Source organism: Cervus elaphus, chromosome 20, assembly GCF_910594005.1.
Source record: "Cervus elaphus chromosome 20, mCerEla1.1, whole genome shotgun sequence".
NCBI lineage: Eukaryota > Metazoa > Chordata > Mammalia > Artiodactyla > Cervidae > Cervus > Cervus elaphus.
Window position 1 is genome coordinate 139253127 of NC_057834.1, and position 26118 is coordinate 139279244.

Consider the following 26118-nt stretch of genomic DNA (forward strand, 5'->3'; position numbering starts at 1 on the left):
CCCCCCGCTCTCCCGCCACCCCGCTCTCCTCCTGCAGTGGGCAGACCCGCGCGAGCCGGGCAGCCCCCCGCCCCAGGCCCGGGAGCCGGAGGGGCGCCCCGTGCGCCCGGGATCGCGCCCCCGCGCCGCGCCCCGCCCCGCGCGCCCCGCCCCGCGCGCCCCTCCCCGCCCCTCTCCCCGCCGCCCAGGGGCCGGGCCCGGACTGCGCGCTCGCCTGCCGCGCTCTGGGGCCGCCCGAGCCAGCGGCAGGACCTCGCGCCCCGCGCGCCCTGCGCCCCGCGCCCCGCCGGCTTTTGTTGTCTCCGCCTCCCCGGTCGCCGGCGCCTCCGGACCGCCAGCCGAGTGCGCGGGGACCTTGGCTCTGCCCTTCGCGGGCGGGGGCTGCGCGGGCCCGGCCGGGGGCGCCGCCGGCCCCGCCATGGAGCTCCGGGCCCGAGGCTGGTGGCTGCTGTACGCGGCCGCCGCGCTGGTCGCCTGCTCCCGCGGGGACCCTGCCAGCAAGAGTCGGAGCTGCGGGGAAGTGCGCCAGATCTACGGGGCCAAGGGCTTCAGCCTGAGCGATGTGCCCCAGGCGGAGATCTCGGGTGAGTGACCGGAGCGCGGCTGCGCCCCCTCCTCTCTCCCGCCCTGCGCCCCCGCGCCGCCCTCCCTCCGCCCGGGTCTCTCCACTCCGCTCGGCCTTCCCCGGTCCCCGGCGCGCACACACCGGCCCCTTCCCGGCGGAGCTGTCCTCGCCGCGCAGCCAACTGGGCGCTCCCCGGCCCGGTGCGTCCTCCAGGGCAGCCTGGGCTAAGCCGCGGAGTCGAGGCGCAGCCGACCGCGGCCGTGGGCTCGGGACTCCCCCCGGCCGTGCGGGCCTCCCCCGGAGGCCCATGGGGTCGGGCCGGGGATTCCCGGGGGTCCCCAGCAGAGACAGCCTAGGGGCCCCGGCGAGGCAGGGAGCGAGCCGTGCGCTTGAGGAGGAGCGAGGGCCGGGCCGGACGGGCGCGACCTCGGCCAGCGGGAGCGGAACGCCGCCTCGCAGGGACTCCTGCCCGGGGAACTTGTGCTCGCCTGGCGCTCCGGGCCGCCTCAGGCGGGGAGTCCAGCTGCAGGTGGTCGGCGCCTTGGATCCCGCCCAGGGGCCGTACCGTTTCTTTGTAAGAGCAGCGCCGTCGCTGGCGGCCTGGGCCCTGCAGCTGCCCGCAGTCCTGCACACCCTCCCTGCGGGCCTCGGAGGAGCTGTGGGGACCGGAGCGAGGGTAGGGGGGAGCGCGGAGCCTGCGGAGCTCGCAGACACTCCCCCCAGCCCCAGGCTCCTTCCTCAAACTGCAAACGTGTCCAGAGCCACACCGGGTGTGCACAGAGGTGCAGGGTTCCCGGGACACGGGGGGGGGGGGGGGGGGGGGGCGGCCAGGAGCAGAGCTCCAGGCTCCTGCCCTGGGGAGGCCTCCCAAGCCGGGGGGCGGGGAGAGACCACACTCAAGTGGTGACACGGGGGACAGGGAAGGACCGCAGCCACAGGAGTTCTGAATGAGAGGAGACAGGCCGCGTCCATGGCCGGGCCTGGCTGGGGAACGGCGAGGGGGGTGGGGGCAGCCAGGCCCTTGACCCCTGCCCGCAGGAGGGCAGAACCCACAGATCACTGCCTGGGCTTCTTGACAGCCCCCTGCCCGGGGCTCTGGAGATCCCCCCTCTCAAGTCCCCCAAGGCAGGCTTTCCTGCGCTTCTGCTGATGGAGCCCAGCCATTGATCGTCAGAGCTGCCTCCTCCCTTGGAGGGAGGGCAGTTTTGGTGGGTGCGTCTGGGCACCCGGGACCAGCACAAGACCCCCTGCACAGTCAGTTCAGGCTCTTCCCCGACCCTGCCCCATGCGGGGGCCGATGCCTGGAAATGCTTGACCTTTGCGGTGAATCCCTCCCCAAGCCCCAGGGTCTCCTAGCCCCAGTTTGGCTGGCACGCCCCCAAGTCCCCTGGACCCCATGGCCCTCCCTGAGACGTCCACTCCGACTCGGCCTTTGTGTCCTTGGGGGCCATCCTACTCTCGATCGCATCCACAGGCCTCTGTCCCAGTTAGGCTGAGACAGAGTGGCAGAGTTTGGGCAGCCGCCAAGGGCTGGGAGCGCGGCGGGCAGGCTTGGGAAGGCGAGGTGGGCTGGCGGCCGGGCTGTCTCCGCCTCCTTGGGCTGCAGGGTGCAGGGGCTTCGGGGCCGGGATAGGCAAAGCGCGCTGCTGTGCGTGTGATGGGGGCTTTGCAACTGGGGAGCGTTGTGCCAGCCGGAGCTCCGGGTTCCGCCCTCACGGGGCCTCCCTGCCTGGACTCCCTGTGACTCCTCCGCCCCAGCTCCCTGGGGTCCTGTGGCTGCACCCCGCCCCCCGTGAATGCCCCGCAGGGCCCCGGCACCGAGAGGAGTGCCAGCGCCGCTTGGGGTGAGGGAAGCAGGGTGACCTCCCGAGGCAGTGGCCGACCCTGTATCCGCTCCTGCTCCGGCAGCTTGGCGCGGCTCCGCGGGCCGGGCGCCCCCTGGTGGCCGCGTGGCGGCACGACGCTCTCCGGGAGCCGGGCCTTCCGTGTTGAGTCTTGGGGGCCGGCGGGTGGACTCCTCTGGCCTGCGGGTCCCTGGGGTGGGCGTCCGCGTCAGCTGGTGGTGAGGAGGCTCCGTGCTTCCCAGGACTGGAGGGGAGGGAGGGCAGCCCTGAGCCTGTGGGCGACCTTTCCAGCCTCCACCTCCCCTGGAGGCGGGAACGCCATGGGCTTAAGGAAGAGGGGCCATCAGAGCACAAGGGGCTTCTGTTGGTGACCTGTGTAGTTTTTCGGTGGACAGCCCGGCCCGGCCAGGGTGAGGAGGGCAGTCATCCCATTTTACAGGTGGGCCTTCCCCTAGCCAGAGCCCTGCGTAGAAAGTGAGAGGGAGCTGCCCCTCAACCTCGATCCGTTTGCACCGTTGGGGAAAAGCCCAGCCCTGGGCTGCATCTCACTCACACATACACGCACACACACACGCACATGCACACATACGCACATGCACACATGTGCACACCCACGCACAATACACGTCTACATGTGTGTGCACACGTGTACATGTATGCTTCACATGTGCACCCACATGTGTACAGGTGCCTGTGGTCTTTCGGCCTCCACCTAGAGGCTTGCTCCTGGGGTGCCTGCTGGCTCTCCTGACCCTTTGATGCCGTGGTTCATCATGATCTCTCTGACCCTTCACTGGGGTCCTGGGGGGCAGAGGCGCATCTGTCTACTCTGTCCTCTGCGGCAGCCGCAGAACCTCGCCCAGTTCCTGGCACGGGGAGTAGGTTCTCAGTCCACACCCACACACGTCCCACTTTATGCCAGCCATGGTGGGGGCCTTGGGAGACGGAGGGCCCGGGCCAAGGACCAGGGACCTGGCTGTCCGCCTTTGGGGTTGGAGGTCGGAGGGGAGCCCGGTGCTGTCAGCGGCTCCTCTGCTCCTGGACCCCAGCTGACCAGGGGCTTCCAGCAGGAGCCACCGCTCAGGTCTCCCAGCAGAGGCCATTGCTTCTCTGTGCCGCCTGCCCAAGGCTGTCGCTCGGTCGTGGTCAGCAGGACTCTCACAGACCACCTGGTGCCCAACCAGCCCCAGACCAGACAGTGCGCGTACCCCACCCCGTTGAGGGGGCAGAGGCCCAGGTGCCCGCCTTGGGTCCCCAGGTGGTCCCCAGCCTCCGCCGAGCCACTGATCAGCCCCCCCACCCCGGAGCTGCTGTGGTTTCATCATCCCCAGCCTGAGGACAGGGCTGGAGGGTGGGGGCCCAGGGGAGCCGGGAGCCGACAGGGCCACTGCATGATGCAACGGCCTGGGCCCCTGCTGGGGCCCCGGACACGCCGCCGTGCTCCTGGGAGGGACAGGGCGTCCTCCCTGGGCCTGGGCGCAAAGGCCAGCCCTGTTGTTTCGCCCGCCTTCTGCCACCTGGGCTCTCTGGGCCCCTGTTTCTTCACGTGTAACAACGGGCATAGTCCCGAGCCCCCCGAAAGCCACAGGAGGGGTAGCGTGCTGACCTCGTGTGCTCTGGGGGCTGCCTCCAGCCCTGGAGCCCATGCGGGCCCTTTCTGCAGTGGTGTCCAGCAGGTGGGCGCTCCATCCTGCCCCGGACTCACGGGGTCACTCCCCGCGACCGTCCGGTGGGTGCAGTGGGTGGGGGGTCTGGACCTGATTCGGGGGTCACTCCCCAGGACCATCCAGTGGGTGAGGGGTGTCTGAACCTGATTGAGGGGTCACTCCCCAGGACCATCCGGCAGGTGCAGTGGGTGGGGGGTCTGGACCTGATTCAGGGGTCACTCCCTAGGACCATCCAGTAGGTGAGGGGGCTCTGGACCTGATTGAGGGATCACTCCCCGGGACCATCTGGCGGGTACAGAGGGTGGGGGGTTCTGGACCTGATTCGGGGGGTCACTCCCTGGGATTGTCTGGCGGCTGTGGTGGGTGGGGGGTCTGGATCTGACTCAGGGGTGCCCGAGGCCAAGAAGACGCACCGCTTCTCCAGCTCCACACGTGCCCACTGGGAGCTCAGGCCCAGAGCCCGGTGTGCTGACCCCCAGGCCCGTGGCACTAACCGCTGAGCAGTGCTGGGCTCCGGGCTTCTGGACACCTCACGCCACCCCAGCCTGGAGCCCTGCTGCGGGGCCTCCAGGCCCAGGCCTTGCTGGACAGCCAGCTGCCCTCTCCACGGCTCCCCCAGTCCCAGCCCACCTCTCAGGCTGGGTGGGAAGCCTCTGCACAGACCCCTCCCCGGGGCCTCCCTGCCCCTCCCTCACCGAGCTGACGGCGGCCCTGCCTTCCCCGCAGGCGCACCCCTGGCCAGCCCCGGCGCGTGTCCAGTGAAGGCCCGCTGCCCCTGCCCTACTCAGGAGGGCTCCTCCAGGGGCGGGACCCTTGGGGCAGACCTGGCGTGTCCCCAGCACCACAGCAGGCCCGGTCCCCCGGCAGTCACGAGGACATCCTGTCCGTGGTGGGTGACGGGAGAGCTGGCTGGCATTCTGGGTAAACGGGCCCCATGCTGGCCCTAGTTATGAACAGCGTGAGCCTGCAGTGGACAGGCCTCCTGGCAGAGGGGCTAGAGCACGCTGGCCAGGCAGCAGGTGGACCCCAGAGCCAGTGGTGGGGGGAGCACAGAGGGTGTGTGGGTGCACCGGACCTGTGCTGGGCCCCCCAGAGACATGGGCACAGATGTCGGCGGGCCGGGCCAGGCCAGGGGCACAGGCCAGGGCTGGGGGACAAGGCAGGCCAAGGGGCCCGGCCAGGGCTGGGGGACAGGGCAGGCCAGGGGGACAGGCCAGGCCGGGGGCACAGGCCAGGGCTGGGGGACAGGCCAGGGCTGGGGGACAGGGCAGGCCAGGGGCACACGCCAGGGCTGGGGGACAGGCCAGGCCAGGGCTGGGGGACAAGCCAGGCCAGGGCTGGGGGACAGGGCAGGCCAGGGGGACAGGCCAGGCCAGGGGGACAGGGCAGGGCTGGGGCACAGGCCAGGGGGACAGGCCAGGCCAGGGCTGGGGGACAGGGCAGGGCTGGGGCACAGGCCTCGCCGGGTCATGTCGGGCCTGGGCCAGGACTTGCCCCCTACAGCGAGGCCGGCCAGCTCTCCCCGAGGCCTCGGCTTATTTCCGGAGCATTTCAGACCAGGGCTCAGGACCAGGCCCGGCCTGGCTGACATCTCCTTGCCCGGTGCCTGCCCTGACCAGGTCCAGCCACCAGGCTCGTCCTGTGGGGCCAGGCCCCTGCCCACGTTCGGGCAGGGCTCCAGCGCAGGGCCACCCACCCCATGCCGGCTGGCGGCCTTCTCATCACGAGCGCCTAGGAACAGGTCTGGGCAGGAGCCCCGAGCTGCCTGCAGCCTGTGCAGTTCGGGCGGGGCGGGGGCTGTGGTCGTCCCCCGTCTCCCCCTGTGGGGTGGGGGGCGCCGGCCTGTCCTCCCAGCGTGGCCTCTGCCCGGGGGCACAGCTGGGGCCTCCTGCTCTCCTGACTGTTCCTGCTCCAGCAGTGGGCGCCGTGGGCACCCTGGGACCGAGGGGTGCGGGCCTGCTCCGCTGGCAGGAAGCGTGGGAGCCTGGGCAGGTCGGGAAGCCCCTGCAGGGCCAGGCCAGCCTCAGCCCAGCCCGCGTCTGCCTGTGGCCTCGGTGTCAGCTCCCCCTGTCCTGACACACACGCCCCCTCCCGCAGGCTGGCCCACCTGCACCATCCTCCCTAGGGGGTGTGGTGCCCGGCGTCCCGAGCACGCCCCCCCCCGGGCTCTCTGCCCCCCAGGGTGCTCCCCCAGACCGGACAGCCGCAGCAGTGAGGTCTCTGGGCACCGGCTGCGTGGTGCCGGGCTGGGCTGGGCGCTGGGACCCGGACACGAAGCCGCTTCCCCGGGGCTGCCCACAGAGGTGCCCCAGGCTGGGCGGCTCCACGGGAGGGGGCTGTGGCCTTGCACTGCAGGGGCTGGAAGTCCGAGATCTACGTAGTTCCTCCCAAGGCCGTACGGGAAGACTTGTTCGGGTCTCCTCTGCTTCAGGAGCTGGTGGGCAACCTTTGGTCTGCGGGTCTCTGCCTCATCTTTAGGAGGCCTGTGCTAGCCTACATCCGGATTCCCCCTTATGGAAATACGGACACCAGTCCCATCAAGTTAGGAGTAGAGCAATTGCGTCTGCAAAGAACTCACACTCAAACGAGGCCCCGTTCTCAGGTCTGAGGGCTTAGGACCGATGTGTGGACTAGAGACGGGGTTCAGTCAAGTGTCCGGGGCGCTTCCCATCCAGTGAGCAGGGGTCCTGGGGTCCCAGTGTTCCGTGGGACATGGGGGGCTCCTCGGGCCAGGGCCTCCGTGGAGCTGTGGGGCCTTGTGACAGGGTGGGGGGTCAGGCCATCCTTAGCTCGCTCCTCACCCGCACCGGCCCGCAAGCCCTGCCCCCGTGGGCCTGAACATCCCCACAGGAGGCGGGTGGGGGGCAGGGAGCAGGGTCCTCTGCCTCTGACCTTCCCGGCAGTAACTGCTGCCCTGCTGAGGCGTCTGCCTGGTGGCGGGGCCCACCCAGAACCTGGTGCACAGTGAGGGCCCGGCGTGAACACCTCCACAGGAGTCAGGGCCCCCGGGCTGGGCCCGTCGTGACTCAGCGGCGCCGCTTTGCGTGGACAGGCTTGGGGTCCCTGCCGACGCGTGGGAGGCCCCGGGAGGGGACACAGCGTGCGGGGCGGGAGTGAGTGTGGGGGGCGGGAGGCTGGGTCCTGGCTCCGCGTCCTCAGGACCCGGCTGCTCTTTGTGCAGAACACTCCCTGCGTTCTGGAGGCTTGGCCGGGTGACCGGGCAGCCCCGGGGGGTCCATCACGCGCTGTGCCCCCGACCTCAGCCCCCAGAGGCCCAGAACCCCACCTGCTGCCCCCGCCGCGGCTGGAGGAAGGGGCCCTGGGAGGCTGGCGGGGCTGGCCAGCAGGTCTGGGAGGCAGGCCCCGTCCACACGGGGTTGTGCTGTGCCAGGCCCCGGGGCCTGCAGGTGGACCGGGTGAGCGCAGCCAGGCCTGGGGCCGAGGAGGGGATGGGGCTGGAGCCGGCCGCACAGGAGGCCCTGCGGGAGCGCCGACTCTGGGCCCTGCCTTCCGCAGCCCTGCTTCCCACCAGGTGCCCATGAGCCCGGCCATGGCCGGGTTGCGGCCCTGCCTCCTTCCTCCATGCCCTGGCCTGTGCCCGGCCCTTGCCTGCCAGCCAGCCCCGCCAGCCTTCCGGAGCTGGCAGGTCAGGGGGCTTGTGGGGCAGGCCGAGTTCCACCTGGTCCAAGCGCTTAGAGTGTCGGTGGGGAAACTGGGTCCCAGCGAGGGGTCCCCACCGCTCAGGGCCCTGTCCCTGGAGTGGCTGCTCCCCCATGGCCTCCCCGCCCTGGCCCCACTGTGCCCCCGGTGTCTGGTGTGGGCACCAACGGGGTGCCCCAGAAGGGAGCAGGTCAGGGGCTGGGCCATCACGCCGCAGGGGCGCTCGGGGGGCATCTGTGTGGCTCTGTCCGTGGGCACTGGGCACGCGTTCCAGGCTGCGGGACGTGGTCGGTCAGAGGAGGTGAGGGCAAGGTCACAGAGCCCCTGGCACCTGCCTGCAGAGACGGGCCCTGGCAGACCGTGAGGACCAAGGTTCTCCAAGGCTGGGGGGCAGGTGGCCAGTCCCAGGTGGGACCAGGAGAAGAACAGGCCAGTGAGACCCCCACATGGACTTCGGGGTCCTCCTGAAGTCAGAGCCAGTCCTGCTGACGGTGCCCGAGGTTCGAGCCCCGCCCACCAGGAAGGCCCGGCAAGAGGCAAGGACCCTCACCCTCCCACCCACCTGTCCTTCACTTCACCGCTCTGCACGCATCCAGAAGCCGCGGGCCCCTTCCACAGGGGCAAGGTCTAATGAGAAGCTCGGCCAGGGCTGCCAGGCCCCCCCACTCCCCCAGTCCAGAGCCCGGCCACCAGCAGCTGTACCCCACGCCTCGTGTGCCCAGCTGTTGGCCCCGGGGCGCGTGTGACCACAGTCACACCCTCAGTTAGCCCAGCAGCTGTACCCCACGCCTGTGTGCCCGGCTGTTGGCCCCGGGGCGCGTGTGACCACAGTCACACCCTCAGTTAGCCCAGCGGCTGTACCCCACGCCTCGTGGGCCTAGCTGTTGGCCCCGGGGCACGTGTGACCGCAGTCACACCCTTGGTTAGCCCAGCAGCTATACCCCGTGCCTGTGTGCCCGGCTGTTGGCCCCGGGCGCGTGTGACTGCAGTCACACCCTCAGTTAGCCCAGCGGCCTGAGGGGTAGGCCGGCACGTCTCCCTCCCACGCGGGCAGCCAGCCCTGGACAGGTGCCCCTATGCCTCCCCCGTGGGGACATTCTTCCGGCTCACTGTCAGCCCTGGAGCCTGTGGCGGCCGCCTTCCCCAGCACCGAGGACACAGTCTGAGCCTGGCAGTGGCCGGCCGGGCTGGTCCCTGGGTCTAAGCACGTCCTGGGCACCCGGGGCCGCTATGCTGGGCCACGTGCTGCGTCTGTGCGTCCTGCAGCGATGGGGCTCTGGGTGCCCGTCCAGGCTCTGGGCTGCGGGGAGTAACTCCCGCCACCTGTGACCGCCCGCAGGCCCCCCGGGACAGGATGACGCCACCTGCCGCAGGGTTGGCTCAGGCGTTCACGCCCGCCCCCTGTTCCCGCGGAGCTCGGGACACACTGGACCCACAGACGTGTTTTAGAGTCTCTTACGACGTTTAGCCCCACCATCCCTGACCTCCTCCCTCGGCCTGACAGTGGCAGCCCCCAGGGCACTCAGGAGCCATGGTAGCCTCTCAAGTGACCTAACTAACACCCAGGGACCGCCACCTCCCTGTCACCATGTATTCGGGGGCTAGGGGGACACTGGGGCGGCTGCAGGTCAGACGCACAGCTCACCGTCCTCCGCCCCGGGGTAAAGCGGTGTCCCCGGGCCGGAGCAGTTCCCTGGGGTCGTGTCTGGTCGTCGTAGTGTGCAGGGGAGGGACGGGGAGACCAGGGACCCCATGAACTGCAGGCCGCTCCTGAGCAGGTCGAGGGGCGGCTTCCAGAAACACCGGTCACTCCTCACGGGAAGCACTTGAACCACAGCTCTAGATGGGACGCAGTATGCGGTCAGGGGAGTGGAGGGGAGGGGACGGCCCTCTGCTTGGGGCCAGGACAGCCTTCCGGGTTGGGGGTGGACTCAGCTCTAGAAAGATCGGCGAACTGCGGTGGACAGATTCGGGTGAGGCTAGGGTCCTTAACCAGGGTACCCAGGGGAGGCTCAGGCTTAGAAATCCAGGAGTTCATGAACTCAACAGAAAGACAGTACATCTCCTTTTTTGCTCACCTTTAGCCAGGATTTAGCATCTCTTGTCATTATGAACAAGGCAGCGACAGCATTCTGGACTCCATGCTCGCTCACCATGATCCGCTGGGTCCCCTGCCCCTTTGTGTCTCAAGCACGTGTCTCCAGGTGCCGCTTCCACTCACGCAGCTTCGCGCTCCCAGTGGGTGTCAGCCAGCTCGAAGGCACCACCTTGCTCGCCCGTCCTCATATTTCAGCAGCTGCGTCACCGCACCTGGGGCTTCCTTCAGGACCCCCTGCATAATCTTTTCTTTCATAAGCGTTATTCTGAGAAGGGGTCTGCAGGCTTCAGCGGACAGTCAAGGGTGCAGAGGAAAGGAGGCCTCTGTGTGGTGGGCTGGACCCTCAGCCCAGGCGGGGTGCTGGCAGGGCCCTATCTGCTCCAGGAGAGCCTTCAGGCCTGGAGGTGGGAGCCCTGGGCCCAGCAGCCAGCCAGCTGCCAGGGGTGGGGGTGTGGGGCACCCAGATCAGTCTGAGTCCTCCGGAGGGAGTGTCCTTGAGCTCCTACTGTGTGCTGGGTGCTGTCCTTGGTGCTGAAACGCAGCCACACCGCTCTCCGCAGGGTCTGGGCGGCTGTCAGAGGTCTCACGTGAGCTGCAGCTCTGCTGGCCGTGGTGACCACATGTTACTTTTGTAAGTTACAAGTGAAGAGAACGTGTGCAGGTTTAGACGGATGCATGTGGCTTACAAGAGCGTCACAGGTGGTAAAGAACCCGCATGCCAATGCAGGAGACATAAGAGACACAGGTTCGATCCCTAGGTGGGGAAGATCCCCCTGGAGGAGGCCACGGCAACCCACTCCAGTATTCTTGCCTAGAAAATTCCATGGACAGAGGAGCCTGGCAGGCTATGGTCCATGTGGTCACAAAGAGTCGGACACGACTGAGCGCCTTAGCACGCACATGTGGTGTGCCATCATACATGCCCCCCGCCTTGACTGTAGAGCAAAGACCTCCCTCAGCCTGGGGTGGCCCAGGGCCCCACGCTGCACAACCGCTCTTGCTGAGAGCTGAGGTCTTCCCGCCCCATCCTCCCTGGGGACTTGAGATGCTCGCTCCCCTCCCAGCCCAAAGGCCCTGTGCTGCCCGTGCAGGACTCTTGCCCTGGGTGGACCTCCCACCCCCAGCGGTTCCTGGCCCAAGAGCCCAGCCCCACCCCCTCTACTATCTGGAGTTTCCAGCTGGAGGCCAAGGGTCGTGGGTGCCCTTGGTGTGCAAGGCCAGAGACGGAGGAGGACGATCCCGAGACTGGGCACCCAGAGGGGGGACACGGAGGGCCCCTCTGAGGAGGGCGGGTGCTGCCCACAGGGCTCTGAAGGAGGCAGCCTGCTGGGCTAATGGGCAAGGCCCCTCCCCTGGCCCAGGGCCACGTCTTTTGGATCCAGTGGCCAATGTCTTAGGTTTTAGCAGAAGCTAAATAAAACCTGGCTGCCTGGACCCAGCCATCCTGCCAGGGTTCAAGCCCAGCTTCAGGCTCACGCGCTGTGACCTTGAGCCATCAGTGAACCTTTCTGAGCCTCAGAATGCCTTTCTGTATAATGGGGATGGAGCAGCACCCGCCACGTGGAGTGAGACTGGGTTCTCGCGTGGCGCACACAGCCCAGGGCGGCCAGAGTGCATGCGTGTTGTGGGGGCGTCACGTCAGGGCGGCACCTGTTGGAGAGGCAGGCCCAGCCTGTGTCCAGAGGCGGGGAGACTGCCTCCTGGGGGGGAGGGAGGTCGGCCTCCACCAGCCAGGCCCAGGGGCCACGCTGGGGGTCAGAGGGGTGCGGGCTGGAGGTGGGGGACCCCTCCGTCACCATTGCCACATCCTGGGCAGCACCATCTCAGTGTCTGTGCTCCCACTTGGCTGGTCCAGAGAAGCTGGGAATTTCAAGATGTGTTAGCTCTGGGCCTCCCAGGAGGAGCAGCCCACAGTGTAGGGGGGTCCGTCCCGCCCCCCGAGCCCAGGGCCAACCAGGAGGGCTGTTTATCACTTCACTGGACAGTGGACGCTTGGGCTGTTTTCATCGTTTGGCCTTCTGCCTAAAGCTGCTGCGCACAGGGGTGGACAAAATTGTATTCAGGTCCTTGCTGTCAGCGCTTTGGGGCCAGACACTTTTATTCTGGAAGATAATGCATCGTTGATCTGAAGTGCACATTTAACTGTGTCCTGACCATATCTGTGCCCCACCCCAGTCGTGCCTTCGGGGCTGGGCTTGGAGGCGCCCACGCGTGGGAGGGAGGGGGGCGATGCTGCTCCTGGAGGTGCTGCCTGGGTGGCGATGCTGAGTCAGCACCGGGGGGGGGGGGGGGGGGGCGGGCACCCCACCTGCTCCTGCCCGGGGCCCTCCGGGCGGGCCAGCCACGGGTGACCGGCTGGGTGGCAGAGCGTGTCGGCTCCTGCCTCGGCCTCCGCCCTCCTGCTCAGGAATTCCCCTGGGACTGGAATTGAGGGCGGCCTTGTGCTGGGAGAGGCGGGGAGGCCTGGGTCCTCCTGGGTTCTATGCACTCCGGGCTGAGTGCCCTAGGCCTGTGGCTCGAACTCCCTGAGTGGCTCCGGCAGGAAGAACAGGAGGGGACAGTCGTGAGCATGAAAGGCTCCTCGGACCCTTGTGGGCCCCCAGTGCGCGCTGCACCTCGTCAGGTGGTGGTGGGGCCCCTGGAGGAATAAGGGGTCTTCACGGGCGGTGGAAACGCCCCGCGGACCCCCGTCGCACCAGCAGGGAGCACCAGCTCTGGGGAGGGGTCAGTCAGGGAGGTGCTGGCTTTCCAGCAGAGGCAGAGGCCCAAGGTTGTGGGTCTGCAGCCACGTTGGTGTTTAGCCTCATCTCCCGGAATGCTGGCATGGCCCAGAGAGTCTCTCTTTGGACACAGGTCCCTGAGCACCAGGTCCAGCTTGGGCCTGGGCAGAGAGGCCCCACCGGCAGGCCCAGCAGCTCTTCTGCTGCCAGGGAGGGTGGCCAGGCGGGAAGCCCCCACTGAGGCTGCTCACGCTCCGGGAGGTCAGAGGCTGGGCAGGCGCTTTGGCCCAGAGGAACCTGGAAGGCTTCCTGGAGGAAGTGGGAGATGAGTGGGTCTTGAAAGAAAGAGTAGGGCAAAGGGGAGGGTGCGTGTGACCCGGGGGCTGGGGGAAGCAGCAGGTCAGATGGGGCGCCAGCAGGGGCGGCCGTGACCTTGGACTTGGCTGCCAGGTTTCCTGGGGAGCAGCCGGGTTGGGGGGTTGGTGAGCAGCCGAACCCATTTGTCTGCTCCATCCTCATTATTGGGCGTGGCCAGGGATGACTCCTGTCCCTGCAGCCTCCTGCAGTGGCACCGGCGTCTGCTGTGTTCTGGCCCCACCGGGGCCTGTGTCCACCGTCTCTCTGTGATGGACAGACGGGCCAGTGTGGGGCCTTTGTGGGGAGCCTGCTGAGAGGACCCCGGGGCTGCAGCACCCCCTTCTGCTGTTCTGGGATCGCCGGGGCAGACACAGCAGAGGGGGCGGCACCGGTCCGCCTCCTGGGCTGCTCTTGGCCCAGCGGCTGGGTGGTTGGGCAAGGGAGATGCAAGAGCTGTACAGAGCCCGTGTTCCCCAGGACCCCTGTCAGGGACAGGTCTGCAGCGTCTCGAGTGAGTGCCCTCTGCAGCCTGGCCTGGGCCCAGGGTGAGGGAGCCGCACGGAGCTTGCCCTGGTGGGCGAGGCTTCCAAGGGGCACCTCACTCTCGGGCCCCGAAAGGACCACCTGCCCTGCAGCAGGGCCTGGGTCACGGGCAGAGCAGACACCCCTTCATCCCCAGTTTATCCCGAGGCCTCGGTGTGAGCCCTGGACCCTGAAGCACTGTGGGAAGGCCAGTGGGAGGGGGCTTGGCCCCTCAGCCAGAGCTGCATCCAGGCCCACACCCAGGGGGGCCTACCGCCTCACCAAGGCAGCCCCCAAGGCCAGTGCCCACTGGCAGGGTGGCCTGCTCAGGGGTCTCTGAGCAGAAGGCAGGCCGCAGGGAGCAGCCTTGCGAGCTGCCTGGTGGAGCCCCTTGATCCGGGACCTTGGGTGCTGTGGGCTGCCTTGGACAGGCCACTTTGCTGAGAGCTGCCTGTCCAACAGGTCTCTGCGCTGCGGGGAGGTGGGCCTCGGCGGGCGGGCCCTGCAGTGGGTCTGGCTCGCGCTGTGGCAGCCAGGACCAGGGCTGGGGCTGCAGGGAGTGGCGGGGAGGGGTGAGAGCCAGCCATGGTGACCGCCTAGGTGTGTGGGAGGGGGACCCAGGAGGTAGGGACTGGGCCAGGCGGGGGCCTTGTATTTCCCAGGGGAAGCAGACAGGACGTTAGGATGCAGGCTAGGGGCGGCTAGAGAGTATGGATGACTGACGGTGGCCTTTGAGCGCCCAGCGTAGGGCTCTGGTCGTAGTCATAGGGAGAGGGGGCTCGCTGGCGGGGAGCTGCCGTGCTCCTTGGGGAGCGAGCTGGCGCTCCCTCCCCTCGCATCCCCGTGCCGGGAGGAGCCCCGTGGGGCAGGAGCCAGGCAGAGGCCCGGGCCGCGGGAAGCTCCGGGGCAGAGTGCTGCTGTCGCGGTTTCCGGGGGGGACAGGGGCGGCGCCGCGGGGCGGGGGCTGCGGGAGGAGGCGGCCCCGCGCGGGAGCCGCGGCCCCGGACCGTGCGCGCCTGTGCTGCGCGGGGCTGCGCGGGGCGGCGGCCGCCAGCGCGTCCCGCTCTGCTGCGCTTGCCCTCTCCCGCTCCGCCGCTTCTCCCGGGCGGACCCCAGACCTCCACGCACTAGAGCCCGGAGTCGCACGCCGCCTGCCGGGACCACCGCCGCCGCCGAGAAGGGGGTTCGGGCTAAGCCCGGGGGCTGGGATCCAAGCGCGGAGACCCGCCGGCGCCCTGCACCATCTCCGTCGCCCGCGTCCCTCGGCACTTCCATCCCGGGCGGGCGTCACCCCGAACCCTCCTCCCGACCCTCTCGCCGCTCACCCTGTTGCCCCCATCACCACTGCCCAGACCCCACCTTCAGTCCGGCCTACCCCACTCTCGCCCCCAGCGCAAGCCCCTCGCCGTCTCCGTGTGCGCCCCATCGGCCCCGTCCTCACCGCGCCCATCCGTCCCCACCGCGCCCATCCGTCCCCCACCTTCGCCCCGTTCCCACGCCCCCCTCCGCTGCCTCCTCGCCACCCCTCCCCCTCCTGCCGCAGCCCCCTCCTGCAGCAAGCCCCCCTTCCTCCCCATCAAGCCCGTTCCCCTCCCCTTCGCTCGCCGCAGCCCCCGTTCGCGCCCCGCCTGCCGCCCCCAGCCAGGCCCGCCTCGCCCACTGCGGCAAGCCCCTTCCCCGCCAATCGCAGCGCCCCTGGCCCCCCTCCTGCGGCGCGGCCCCCCTCCCCTCGGCGCTGCCGCGCCCACTGCGCCAGCGCCCCCTCCTCGCTGCGCCAGGAGCGCGGCTGCCTCTCCAGACCGCACCGGCTGCGGCTCCGCGCGTGCGGCCCTCTGTCCCTGGCCGGCGGCCGCTGAAGCCCGGGCGCTCGGCCTTTGTCCCGCCGCCGGCGCTGCCGCCCCGGGGCGGCGGGGTCCTGGACCGGCCGGAGGGCCGGACCCCTCCCGCCGGGCGCGGGGGTGTCGCAGGCGACACCCCTGGGTTTCGGGTCCCCGCCGGTGACGGAGGCGCGGCGGTAGGGCCGGCTCGGTGATGCTGGCAGGTGGCCGGAATGGTGGAGGGATTTGGGGCCGGCGGTGAGGTGCTCCGAGGGGGCTAGGGGAGCGGGGCGGGGCGGTGGCGGGGTCTGTTGTCGCGCTAGGAACCGGGGAGGGTGGCGGTTGAAAAGCCCTGTCCGCGGTGGGCCTGTGGCTGTCCCCCGGGTGAACCCCAGCCCTCAGGGCTGACCCTGCCGCAGACAGAGGCCAGGACAGACGCCTCTCGGGTGGCAGGTGGGGCGGGGTGAGGAGATGCGAAAAGGCGGCCTGGGGCTCCTGCGGTGGGCGGTGCCCAGGGAACCCGGGCGTTTCTTGTCCGGTGCCTCCCCACCACCTGCAGGCTGGTGGACGTGCTCGGGGGCCCTGCAGCCCATCGGAGCAGGAGTGGGCACGCACAGTCGTCCAGCGAGGGCTCTGTGGCTTGGGGAAAGCCTCTGCCCACCCTCTGCCGGAGGCCCGTGGGGTCCCGGGCAGAGTGGAAGGCCGGGTGGCCAGGGGCCCCTCCCTGCTCTTACAGCCCCGGCCTCCCCGCTGGTGTTTGGGGGCCTGGGTGCCCGGAGCTGCCCGCATAGCTGTGTTCCCCCCGGGGTGGGGGGGTGTCCGGGGAGGCTGGCTGTCTCCACTGAATTAGCCAGTGCATCCTGGGGGTGGCTGGGGGAGCTGGTGCCTAGCACCCAATCGTGGCTTCAGAGGCCAGTGCCGCAGGCTGTCTGCCTGCTCCTGCGTGAGCCACAGAAGCTTCTGGAAAGATGGGCTTGGCCTGGCGCCATCTTCCTGCTGCAGTCTCCTTGGGAGGGCTCCCGGGCACCAGTCAGGACTGCCAGGCTGGGCCAGCACGGATGCGCGCTCTGTCCAGCCTCGGAGGCGAGGACTGCCACTGGCATGGGGTCTTGGGCTCCAGTGCTGGGGTCACAGAGCTGGTGGGGGTGAGGAGGGCTGGGGCTGTGGCCGTGAGCGCAGGCGGCAGGAGGCTGAGCCTCAGAGACGTTTAAGCCGTAGATTGATGGGGCCTAGCACCCCAGGAGCAGGAGTCTGGGGGGGCCCCCGGGAGGTCTGAATATGGGGGGAGCTGGCTGCTGTCCAGCAAGAGGAGGACCTGCCCTGGGGTCAGCAAGCGAGTGTGGGTGTTTTTAACCTGGGTTCGGAAACGTGGGGTGGGGTCCGGAGCTGGGGGAGCAAACCCAGCATGAAACAGCCCTCCCCCTCTCACCCAAAACCTGGATCTCGAAAGGAGGTATGGCAAAGGCTGAGGAAAGGGAGAATTCTAGAAGGATCTAGTCGGCTGTCAAGAGAGCAGCAGCTACTGAGAAAGGAGGGGCTGTTGTGGACCAGCCTGGGGCCGGGGGGGGGGGGGGGTCAGTGTAGGTGGGAGGGGTCAGCGGGCAGAGGGGCAAGCTGATGCCTCCCAGTGGGGATGGGGGGGACAAGAGGGGGAAAGCGGTGATGAGAGGGGTGGACTGGGCACCTCTAAGGTGGACAGGAAGCCAGCCGTGCCCCCACCTGGCCCGAGGATCCCCTCTCCAGTCTCCAGGCGTTTAGCCGAGAAGAGGTGGGGTTTGGGGATGGGGGTTTGAAATGATGAGAAGAGAATTGCATCCGTCCACCTTGCATATCTCCAGGGACCCGGAGCTCACGCCCCCCTCACACCGGCAGATCCCCCAGCTCCCTGCTATTTGGCTAACATCGGGGGAGCAGGCCTGGTGTGCAGAAAGGCGCCCTGCAGTCTACCCTCTGCCCAGCAGGTGTCCCGACCCACAGGTGACCCCAGGGCGCATGGGCCACCACGTCCGCCCTGCAGCGGCTCGGGGCGCCTCGGCCCAGCCCGCCCGGGGCCCCAGGCCGGCGTCCAGGCTCTGGCTCCGTGTCTTCACTCCCGTGTGTGTCCACCGAGGGAGGGAGGGACGGGGGCTGTGCTGGGGCGGCCGGGAGAGCGCGGGCCCCCGGGCCGGCTGGACGAGGTGGCAGGGGCGGTGGGGGGGGGGCTAGGGCGGGCAGCTCCCAGCTGCGAGCAGTGGGTGGGTGGGCCCACAGTGCCCAGGAGCCCCTCCAAACCCACCCAGAGGAGGCTTCCTGTGTGTCCTGGATTGGGGGTCGGGTTCACCAGGGACCGGGAAGGTTGGGGAGGGGGGCCAGCCAGCCCAGGACGCCTCCCCCAAAACCCGCCCCGTGGCACAAGTGCTTAGGTGCGGCAGCCTGCAGCCCCCTGCCCGCCCCACACGGGGCTGGTGGTCCCAGGCAGCAGGGGAGACTCAGGCCCATCTGGCTGGGTGCACAGCCTCCAGCACCTGGGAGACGGCCAGTCTCTGCCAGCTGGCCCCGCAGAGACCCCGGGCCTGCTGTCCTCCCCCCACCGACCCCCCGCTCCCACTGTGAAGGGCCAGGCTGAGGTCAGAGTCAGCAAAGGTCCCCCGAGAGGAGGAGGAATCACCTCCTGGCGCCTCCTCAGGCCCCAGCCCCCCGGCCTGGTGCTGTCTGCTCACCTCCACCCCAGGCTGGCACAGGAGGAAGTCTCCTCCTGCACTCCTTAGACAGGAAGTGTGGCCTGTGCGGGGTGGGCCAGGGTGAGGGGTGGGCCGGGGTGGGCCGGGGTGGGCTGAGGCAGCCCAGTGGGGGTGGGGCCTGAAATTGGGCAGCCTGAGCCGCTTGGCCCCTCGCTGTGTAACTTTGGAAATGAAACCTAACTTCAGCCAGCCTCAGTTTCCTGGTCTGCAAAGTGGGCTCACAGCACCCACTCAAAACCCGGACCGGCACGTTTTGAAAGGTGCGCCCTGCACAAGGGCCACAGGGCCAGCCTCAATGTCGCCCCTGGCGCTGCTGTAAGCTGGGCCCCCAGGAGCCAGGGCTGGACAGTAGCAGGGGGCGGCGGGCGCCCTGAGGGGCGCAGGTGTGTCCTACCGATCGGGGTGGGGCTCATGGCAGGGCCCCATCGGACGTGCGTCCCGCTTGTCCTGACGAGAGGCCCCTGCCTCCGGCCAGCCCAGAACTGTGGGTGGGCAGCCCCCCTGCCTGCAGGGCCCCCCGCCCTCAGTGGGAGCTGGTGCCCCGAGCTGGTATGGGGGAGGCTGGGGCTGTCCTGCCCCTCAGCCCCTCTTGTCCCCCTGCCCTCAGCCTGGACGCAGGGGAGGGCCGTCCGCAGTCCTGGATGCCCCCCACACTCCCCATGAACCTGGAGTCTGACGGGCCCGCCCCCCACAGGCCCTGCAGCCTCTGTGTTGAGTTCAGGGGTTGAGCCGAGCTGCTCGGGGCGCCTGGGACACCTCCTCACGTGGATGGGGGCAGCGAGGGGGCCTGGGGGGCGAATTCTGCTGAGGGAGGGCGGCACGGCCCACACGAGGCCCGGCCCCTTCCCGGGTCTGCCTCCCCCAGGCGGCCCCCCACCCCCGCTGCGCCTCCTCCCGGGGCCGCCCCACCGCGACCCCTCCTCTCCCTCACGCCAGCCCCTCCCCACAGGCGAGCACCTGCGCATCTGCCCCCAGGGCTACACCTGCTGCACCAGCGAGATGGAGGAGAACCTGGCCAACCGCAGCCGCGCCGAGCTGGAGACGGCGCTCCTGGAGGGCAGCCGGGCGCTGCAGGCCACGCTGGCCGCCCAGCAGCGGGGCTTTGATGGTGAGCAGGCTTGGGGGCCGTGGACACTCACGGCGGGAGTGGGCACCTGGGGCATCCCCCGGGGGGCGGGTCAGAGCGGGCGCGGTAGCAGGTCGCCTGCAGGCCTCTTCCTCCACCCGAGGAGCCAGCGTGTCCCATCAGCCCTTCAGAGGGGACCCTCCGCCTCCAGGTGGCCCCCCGGCACCCAGAGCTCTGCCAGCGTCTGCCAGGACCAGCCTGGGGCTGGCCACCATGCTCTGGAGCCGGGAGCTCTGCGTGAGGACTGCAGGGCGCAGCGAGTAGGGCCCGTGGCGTGGTCCCAGCATCTCTGGGGCAGCTGTGTGTAGGTCAGCGGTTCCCTCTGGGCTTGGCCGTCATGTCTGGGCCCGGAGCGAGGAGTGGTGGGACGACTGGGTGATGTTTAGAGTGGGCCCCTCGGAGGGGGCGGCGGCAGGGGCCCCCGGAAGTGACTGAGCTGCCGTCAGAGCCTGCACGTCACCCACATGGGATGCTCACCTGTGTGAAAGGCGATTCTTCACCCGCTTCCAGTCCCACCTGGGCCCCCCACCACTCTGCGTGCCACCTCCCACCCCAGCCCCACCGCTGCACCTGGTCAGGTCACCCACCGCAGGGTCCCTGGTCTGCAGCTCCCCAGGCCCTGAGCCCAGCGGGGCTGCGCTGGCTGTGTTCCAGGACATGGCTCTCTAGCCGCAGCCAGGGCCGTCATCTCCTGAGGATGGGGCGGGGGGCAGGGGGCCAGGCATGCTCGTGGCAGCCCCACGACCACCCTGTGTGCTGCTGGGCTGGTCGCTGAGCTGCGGATGGCCTGTCTGGAGGCCGGGCTGGGGTGGGGACCAGGCCCCCAGGGCCATGGTGGGAGTCGGGACGGGAATATGGACTGGCTGCTTCCTCCCACAGCTCCCGCCCTGGGGGCTGCAGGGCTCAGCCAGGCCTGTGCCAGGGTCTCCTGCCCGAGGCCCTGGGTGGGGCGGGTGTGGGCACTGGTCCGGGGGCCCCAAGTCTGACATCCCCGCCACCTCGGAGCAGATCTGAGCTGGCCTGGACACCCGAGGGTGGGCCTGGGTGGGGAGGGGTGGCCACAGCTCATGAGGACGCATCTGAGCAGGCGGGCAATGTGCCACAGCTCCTGGGGTCTCCCTGCTGAGAGAGGAGGATGATGTTGGGGCCCTGGTTCTCAGCACACAGGGCAGAAGCATTTCCCCCAAATCCCCGGGGTCTGCTGTCCACGCTCTCCCCCGACCTCCACAGCTCTGTCTGGACTCTGGGAATGTCCTGAGGGCTGCAGGGGCCCCTCTGGAGCCCCCCAGGCTGGCCGGCTTCCAGAACCAGAAGGAGCTCCCTGTAGAGAGGCTGGAGGGCAGGAAGCCCAGGAGAGCCTCAGAGACCCGTGGGGTGGAGGGTTGGGGGGGGAGGCGGCAGCTCAAGACTGCCCTGGACTGGTGGCTGGCTGGGTGACAGGCGGGGGAGGAAGGAGAGCTGTTGGGAAAGAGAGCAGGTGAGGGGATCCCAGGGCCTTCTCCCCCAGTGGGTCCCACTCCAACTCTGCACCCTCCTGCCCTCGGAAGCAGTCCCTTCCAGGTGCTCGCATGCAGCTCAGCTCAGAAATAGATGCTGGACACTGCAGCCCCCAGGCCAGGAGGGGGAGGGCTCAGGACCCCGTGGGGGCCGGCATCCAGCGCCCCCACAGGTTCTGATGACTCAGAGCATCGGGGGAGTTGGGGGGGTCGCCGGCGGAGCCCCCGGGAATGCCGGTCGGGGCTGCCGCAGCATGTGGGTGGGCAGGGGGCCCCCGAAGGCCTCACGCCCACCTCCCCGCGCACCCAGATCACTTCCAGCGCCTATTGAACGACTCAGAGCGCGTGCTGCAGGAGGCCTTCCCGGGCGCCTTCGGAGAGCTGTACACGCAGAACGCCAAGGCCTTCCGCGACCTGTACGCCGAGCTGCGCCTCTACTACGGCGGCGCCAACCTGCACCTGCAGGAGACGCTGGCCGAGTTCTGGGCGCGCCTGCTCGAGCGCCTGTTCCGGCAGCTGCACCCGCAGCTGCTGCTGCCCGACGACTACCTGGACTGCCTGGGCAAGCAGGCCGAGCCGCTGCGGCCCTTCGGCGAGGCCCCCCGCGAGCTGCGCCTGCGCGCCACCCGCGCCTTCGTGGCGGCGCGCACCTTCGTGCAGGGCCTGGGCGTGGCCGGAGACGTGGTGCGCAAGGTGGCCAAGGTGCGTGCCGCGGCCCCGCCCCTGCCACGCCCCTGGGCACCGGGCCCAGGCCCGTCGGAACGGGAAGGGGAGGGGCCTGGGGCTGGACGCCCCGGGGGCTCCAGGGGTCAGGTGGACGGGACATGAGAGGGTGGCCCGCTCCCAGGCAGAGCAGCTGTGTAGGGGGGCATAAGCGTCAGACCCCTGCGGGCCTGGGTAGAACTCGTCTCTCCACCCCCGCCCCCGCCAGCGAGGGCCCTCAGCAAGTAACCCCAGCCTCGGGGCCCTCGTCTGCATGGCGCGCAGGGTTCCCGCTTCCCAGGGGAGGATTCATGAGCGCAGTGTTCCAGGGGGAGTCCCAGCACGGTGACCGGACTGGTTGGACTGTGCGCCCCCTGCCCCCGCCCCCGCGTGGGCCGCAGGCCTGCTTGGTCATCTGGGAAGAGACAGGGCCCCAGAAAAGGCCCCACCGCGGTAAGGCAGAGCTGGGCACCGACTCCCGCCCGGCCCTGCCCGGGGCTCCCGCCCGGGGTGCGCACGCGGTGGCGCGGGCTCAGGCTGCCTTGGCCCTGCAGGTGCCCCTGAGCCCCGAGTGCTCGCGGGCCGTCATGAAGCTGGTGTACTGCGCCCACTGCCTGGGGGTGCCCGGCGCCCGGCCCTGTCCCGACTACTGCCGCAACGTGCTCAAGGGCTGCCTGGCCAACCAGGCCGACCTGGACGCCGAGTGGAGGAACCTTCTGGGTGAGCGCCCACTGCCATGACCCCTCGCAGCAGCCTGGCCTCTAGAGCGGCTGGTCCCCGAGGCTGGGGGGCAGGGTTCCCTCTGAATCTCCCAGAGAGGGCGGTCACGGCCAGCTGCCTGGGAGGGCGCCGCGGGGGTCAGGTTCTTGTCCTTGCCCAGTGAGCGAGCGTGCCAGGGCACACACGTGGGACGCGCGGCAGGGCGACCTGTGCGTGAAGTCCCTTGTGCGTTGCTGCCACGGGGTGAGCCGGCTGGTGTGTGCTGACACGAGGTGGGTCACCAGACATGTGCCGACACGCTTGCACTCCTGTGTGCATCTGCTCGTGTGAGGTGAGCCAACACACACACATGCCGAAACACATGCTAACGTTGGACGTGTGATGGCATAACGCGAACATTGTGAGACACGAGGTAACGTATGCACACAGTGGGCCAGGTGTACGTGTGTGCGCTGACAGGTGTAAGCTTAGACACACGTGCTCAACCTACACGCATGCCAACACGCAGGAGCTCCTATAGGTGGGCTGGCCTGCAGTGAGCAGACATGCAGAAACACTGTCGTGTGGGCTGACGTGCCTGCGCATAGCACAGCCATGAGCCAGCGTGCATCCGTACAAACCGCCCCGTGTTTCTGTTCACACCTGGGCCAGACTCCATGGTGCTCATCACGGACAAGTTCTGGGGCCCATCGGGCGCAGAGAGTGTCATCGGCGGCGTGCACTACTGGCTGGCCGAGGCCATCAATGCCCTCCAGGACAACAGCGACACGCTCACGACCAAGGTGTGGCAGGGGGAGAGCAGTGGGCAGGGGAGGGGGGCCCCCGGATGTGGCCTCGTGCCTGTCGGGACCTCTGTGTGCTCCCCCAGGTCATCCAGGGCTGTGGGAACCCCAAGGTGAACCCCCAGGGCCCCGGCTCTGAGGAGAAGCGGCCCCGGGGCAAGCTGGCGCTGCAGGAGAGGCTGCCTGCGGGCACGCTGCAGAAGCTGGTGAGCGGCCTCACCGGGCGGGCCCCGGGGGGCGGGCGGGGCAGGCGGGAGGGGTCGACTGGTGGCCTAACTGCCGCCCCGCAGGTCTCCGAAGCCAAGGCGCAGCTCCGAGACGCTCAGGACTTCTGGATCAGCCTCCCGGGGACGCTGTGCAGTGAGAAGCTGGCCATGAGCTCAGCCAGTGACGAACGCTGCTGGAACGGCATGGCCAAGGGCCGGTGAGTGTCCCGCCGCTCCGGCCCCTCGGCTTGTCCGTGGCCCCGGGTGCATCGTGCCCTGGGCCAGGTCTGACATGGGACACCCTGCAGGACCCAGAGCCAGCACGAGGGCCAGGTCCCCACCTCACACACACACACTCAATGCTTCCACGCTCCGCTGTGGGGCCCCATGTGGGCTCCCGGCAGCCCTTGAAGGCCTTGGGTGGGGGGTGGTCTCAGGCTTGCCACCACCCTGACTGGAGGAGGGGCCTGGATGGGTGTTGCTGGGGCCAGGCCCCTTTGTGGGGAGCAGGGCAGTGATCCGGGGCTTGTCTTTCTGGCTTCCAGGTACCTCCCGGAGGTAATGGGTGACGGCCTGGCCAATCAGATCAACAACCCTGAGGTAGAGGTGGACATCACCAAGCCCGACATGACCATCCGCCAGCAGATCATGCAGCTGAAGATCATGACCAACCGCCTGCGCGGTGCCTATAACGGCAACGACCTGGACTTCCAGGACGCCAGTAAGGGCGGGCCGGGGGGCGGCTGAGTGCCCGGGGTGGGGCCCCCAGGGTCGGCGTGGCAGCAACAACCTGGACTTCCAGGACGCCAGTGGAGGGCGGGCCGGGGGGCGGCTGAGCGCCCGGGGTGGGGCCCCGGGGTGGGCGTGGGAGTGCCAGGGAGCCCCTAGCTGGGAAAGGTGTGGGGTGGGGGAGGCCCTAGATGGGAAAAGGTGGGCGGGGGGCAGCCCCTCCAGCCCCGGGCCCAGGTGACTCTGAAGGCCCGGCTCCTGCCCAGCTGTGGTCAGGGTCCCCCCGCCCTGTCTCCGGCACGGCTGTGAGCTGGCCAGGATGTCCGCCCAGCCTCGGCAGGCCCCAGGAACCGCCGTCCCCGGCACGGGAGGCCCAGGCAGCGGGTTGCGGCCCTCGGGGTCTCCCAGAGCCTCCTCTCCTTCCCAGGCGACGACGGCAGCGGCTCAGGCAGCGGCGAGGGCTGCCCGGACGAGGTGTGCGGCCGGAAGGTCGGCAGGAAGAGCGCCAGCTCGCGGACGCCGCTGACGCACGCCCTCCCGGGGCTGTCTGAGCGGGAGGGCCAGCAGACGTCCGCCGCTGCCCGCCCCCCGCCCCGCGCCTGCCCCCTGCTGCTCCTGGGGCTCGCCCTGGCCGTTCTGGCAGCCGCGCCCCGGGGGCGGTAACTGCCCCGGCCCCAGGGACCGCGGCCAAGGACCGACTTTGCCAAAACCCGCAGCAGACGATATTTAACTCCCTGTGCCGGGAGGCCCCAGGGCAGGACAGGATGGGTTGCCGAGGGACCCGGCTTGTGACTGTGCTGGAGGCGGGGCGGGGGGCTTCGCCCGGCCCCCCCCGAGCTTTTACTTTTGTACGGGGCCCTCAGGTCAGCCGGGGACGGTGTCCCCCAAAAGCCATGCGTTTCAGGGACCTCGAGGTGCCGCTGGCCGTCTCTCCCCCCAGCCCCTGCGGCACCGGGCGGGTGAGGCCGCCGCCTGGGCGGTGTCCCGCTGAGCGCGGGCTGTGCCCTCCTCCCCTGCCACCAAGCACCTGGAGCTCGGGTGTCTGAAAGCCAGGCCCAGGCCTCAGGCCCAAGAACCCCCCAGAGGGGGTCAGGGTTCCCGCCAGCCAGGGCCGAGCGGGGCCTTTGGGATGATGCATGAGCCCTGACCCCACCCCCAGGACCCCGTCTGGGCCCCTCTCAGCTGCGGCGCTGGGCTGCGCTCCTGGCTGACCGCGAGGCCCGAACGCGGACTTCCGGAGACGCCAACTGTCCCCGCCCTTCCCCACCCCCACCCAGACCAGGGCCACGTCCCAGCTCAGGACGACGCGGGCCAGGGCCGCAGCCGACCCCTGGCCGCCGCCTGGCCGCGGGGACGCTGGGTGGCTGGGGAAATCTGAGCTCAGGGCCAGCGAGACCCGGCGCCCACGCCGAGGGCCTTCCTTTCCCTGACCTTGCCAGCCGCAGGCCAGGGCGCTCCAATAGTTAAGGGCTTTCCCAGCCATGCCTCCTCTACCGGCTCCTCCGGCCCTTCTCACCCAGAGCTGCCTTCTCAGCTCCTCCCCGGAAGCTTCTGAGGGTCCCAGGTGACCTTCCGTGGCCCAGGGTCTCTGCAGGCCCCTCCCCAGGCTGGGGCCCGCCCTCCTAAGCCCCGTCCACTACAGGGTCTGGGGAGGGGCTGGCTCCCTGCAGGAGAGGGCTCGGGCCGGGCAGGGTGGTCTTGAGGGTCGGGGGATGCCGAGCCACGTAGCCAGGCCAACATCCTGACCAGCCCCTGTGCCCTGAGAAGGCTGCTTCCTGCCGCTTTGCTTTTCCTGGGTGGAGGGCTTCCGGCCTCGGACATGCGGGGTCCAGGGCCACTCCCACAGACAGGCCAACGCTATCAGAGCCTTGTGCCAGGGTGGGGCCGGGTCGGAGCTTCCCTGTCTGCGGGTGGAGGCCAGCTGGACTCTCGGCCTGGGGCAGCATCACCCGTGTGCCCGGACAACCACTCGGGCCCGCCCACCATTCGTCTCTGGACAGGTCAGCCCTGCGCGGTCAGTGGCCAGGCCGGCTGCGTCTCGGGCCACACGGCATCCGCAGGTGACGTGTGTTCTTCAAGTCCTCGTATGAATAAAAGGCTGGAGACCGCGTGTTGCTGCAGTGACCCCGGCGACCCCGCCTGGCCACAGGTGTGTGCCATGGGCATGCCCGGCACGCTGGGACCGGTGGGGAGGTGAGGGCGGGCTCGCGCACAGGTCTCTCCTGGTGATGTGGCTCACGGCTGGGGAGTGTGCGGCCTGGCCCTGGCCCTGGCCCGGGTCCTCCTGCCGTCCACCCTCCTGCTCCCCGCTCTGGATGCACACATCCGGGCACATCCAGGAAACTTCCCGTTTCCAGTTCCTGCCGAGCAGCCTCAGAGATACCTCG

General features: G+C 69.5%; 1 protein-coding gene across 1 annotated transcript; it reads left to right on the forward strand.

The window, feature by feature from the left end:
* The first annotated feature begins 190 nt into the window (after window positions 1-190).
* On the forward strand, window positions 191-25841 carry GPC1 (glypican 1). Its single transcript, XM_043875711.1, has 9 exons — window positions 191-584; window positions 18920-19078; window positions 20903-21294; window positions 21849-22014; window positions 22666-22796; window positions 22883-23002; window positions 23087-23220; window positions 23548-23723; window positions 24159-25841. The coding sequence occupies exons 1-9, from the start codon at window positions 419-421 to the stop codon at window positions 24392-24394; spliced, it is 1680 nt and encodes a 559-aa protein (XP_043731646.1). The 5' UTR covers window positions 191-418; the 3' UTR covers window positions 24395-25841.
* The last annotated feature ends 277 nt before the right edge of the window (window positions 25842-26118 follow it).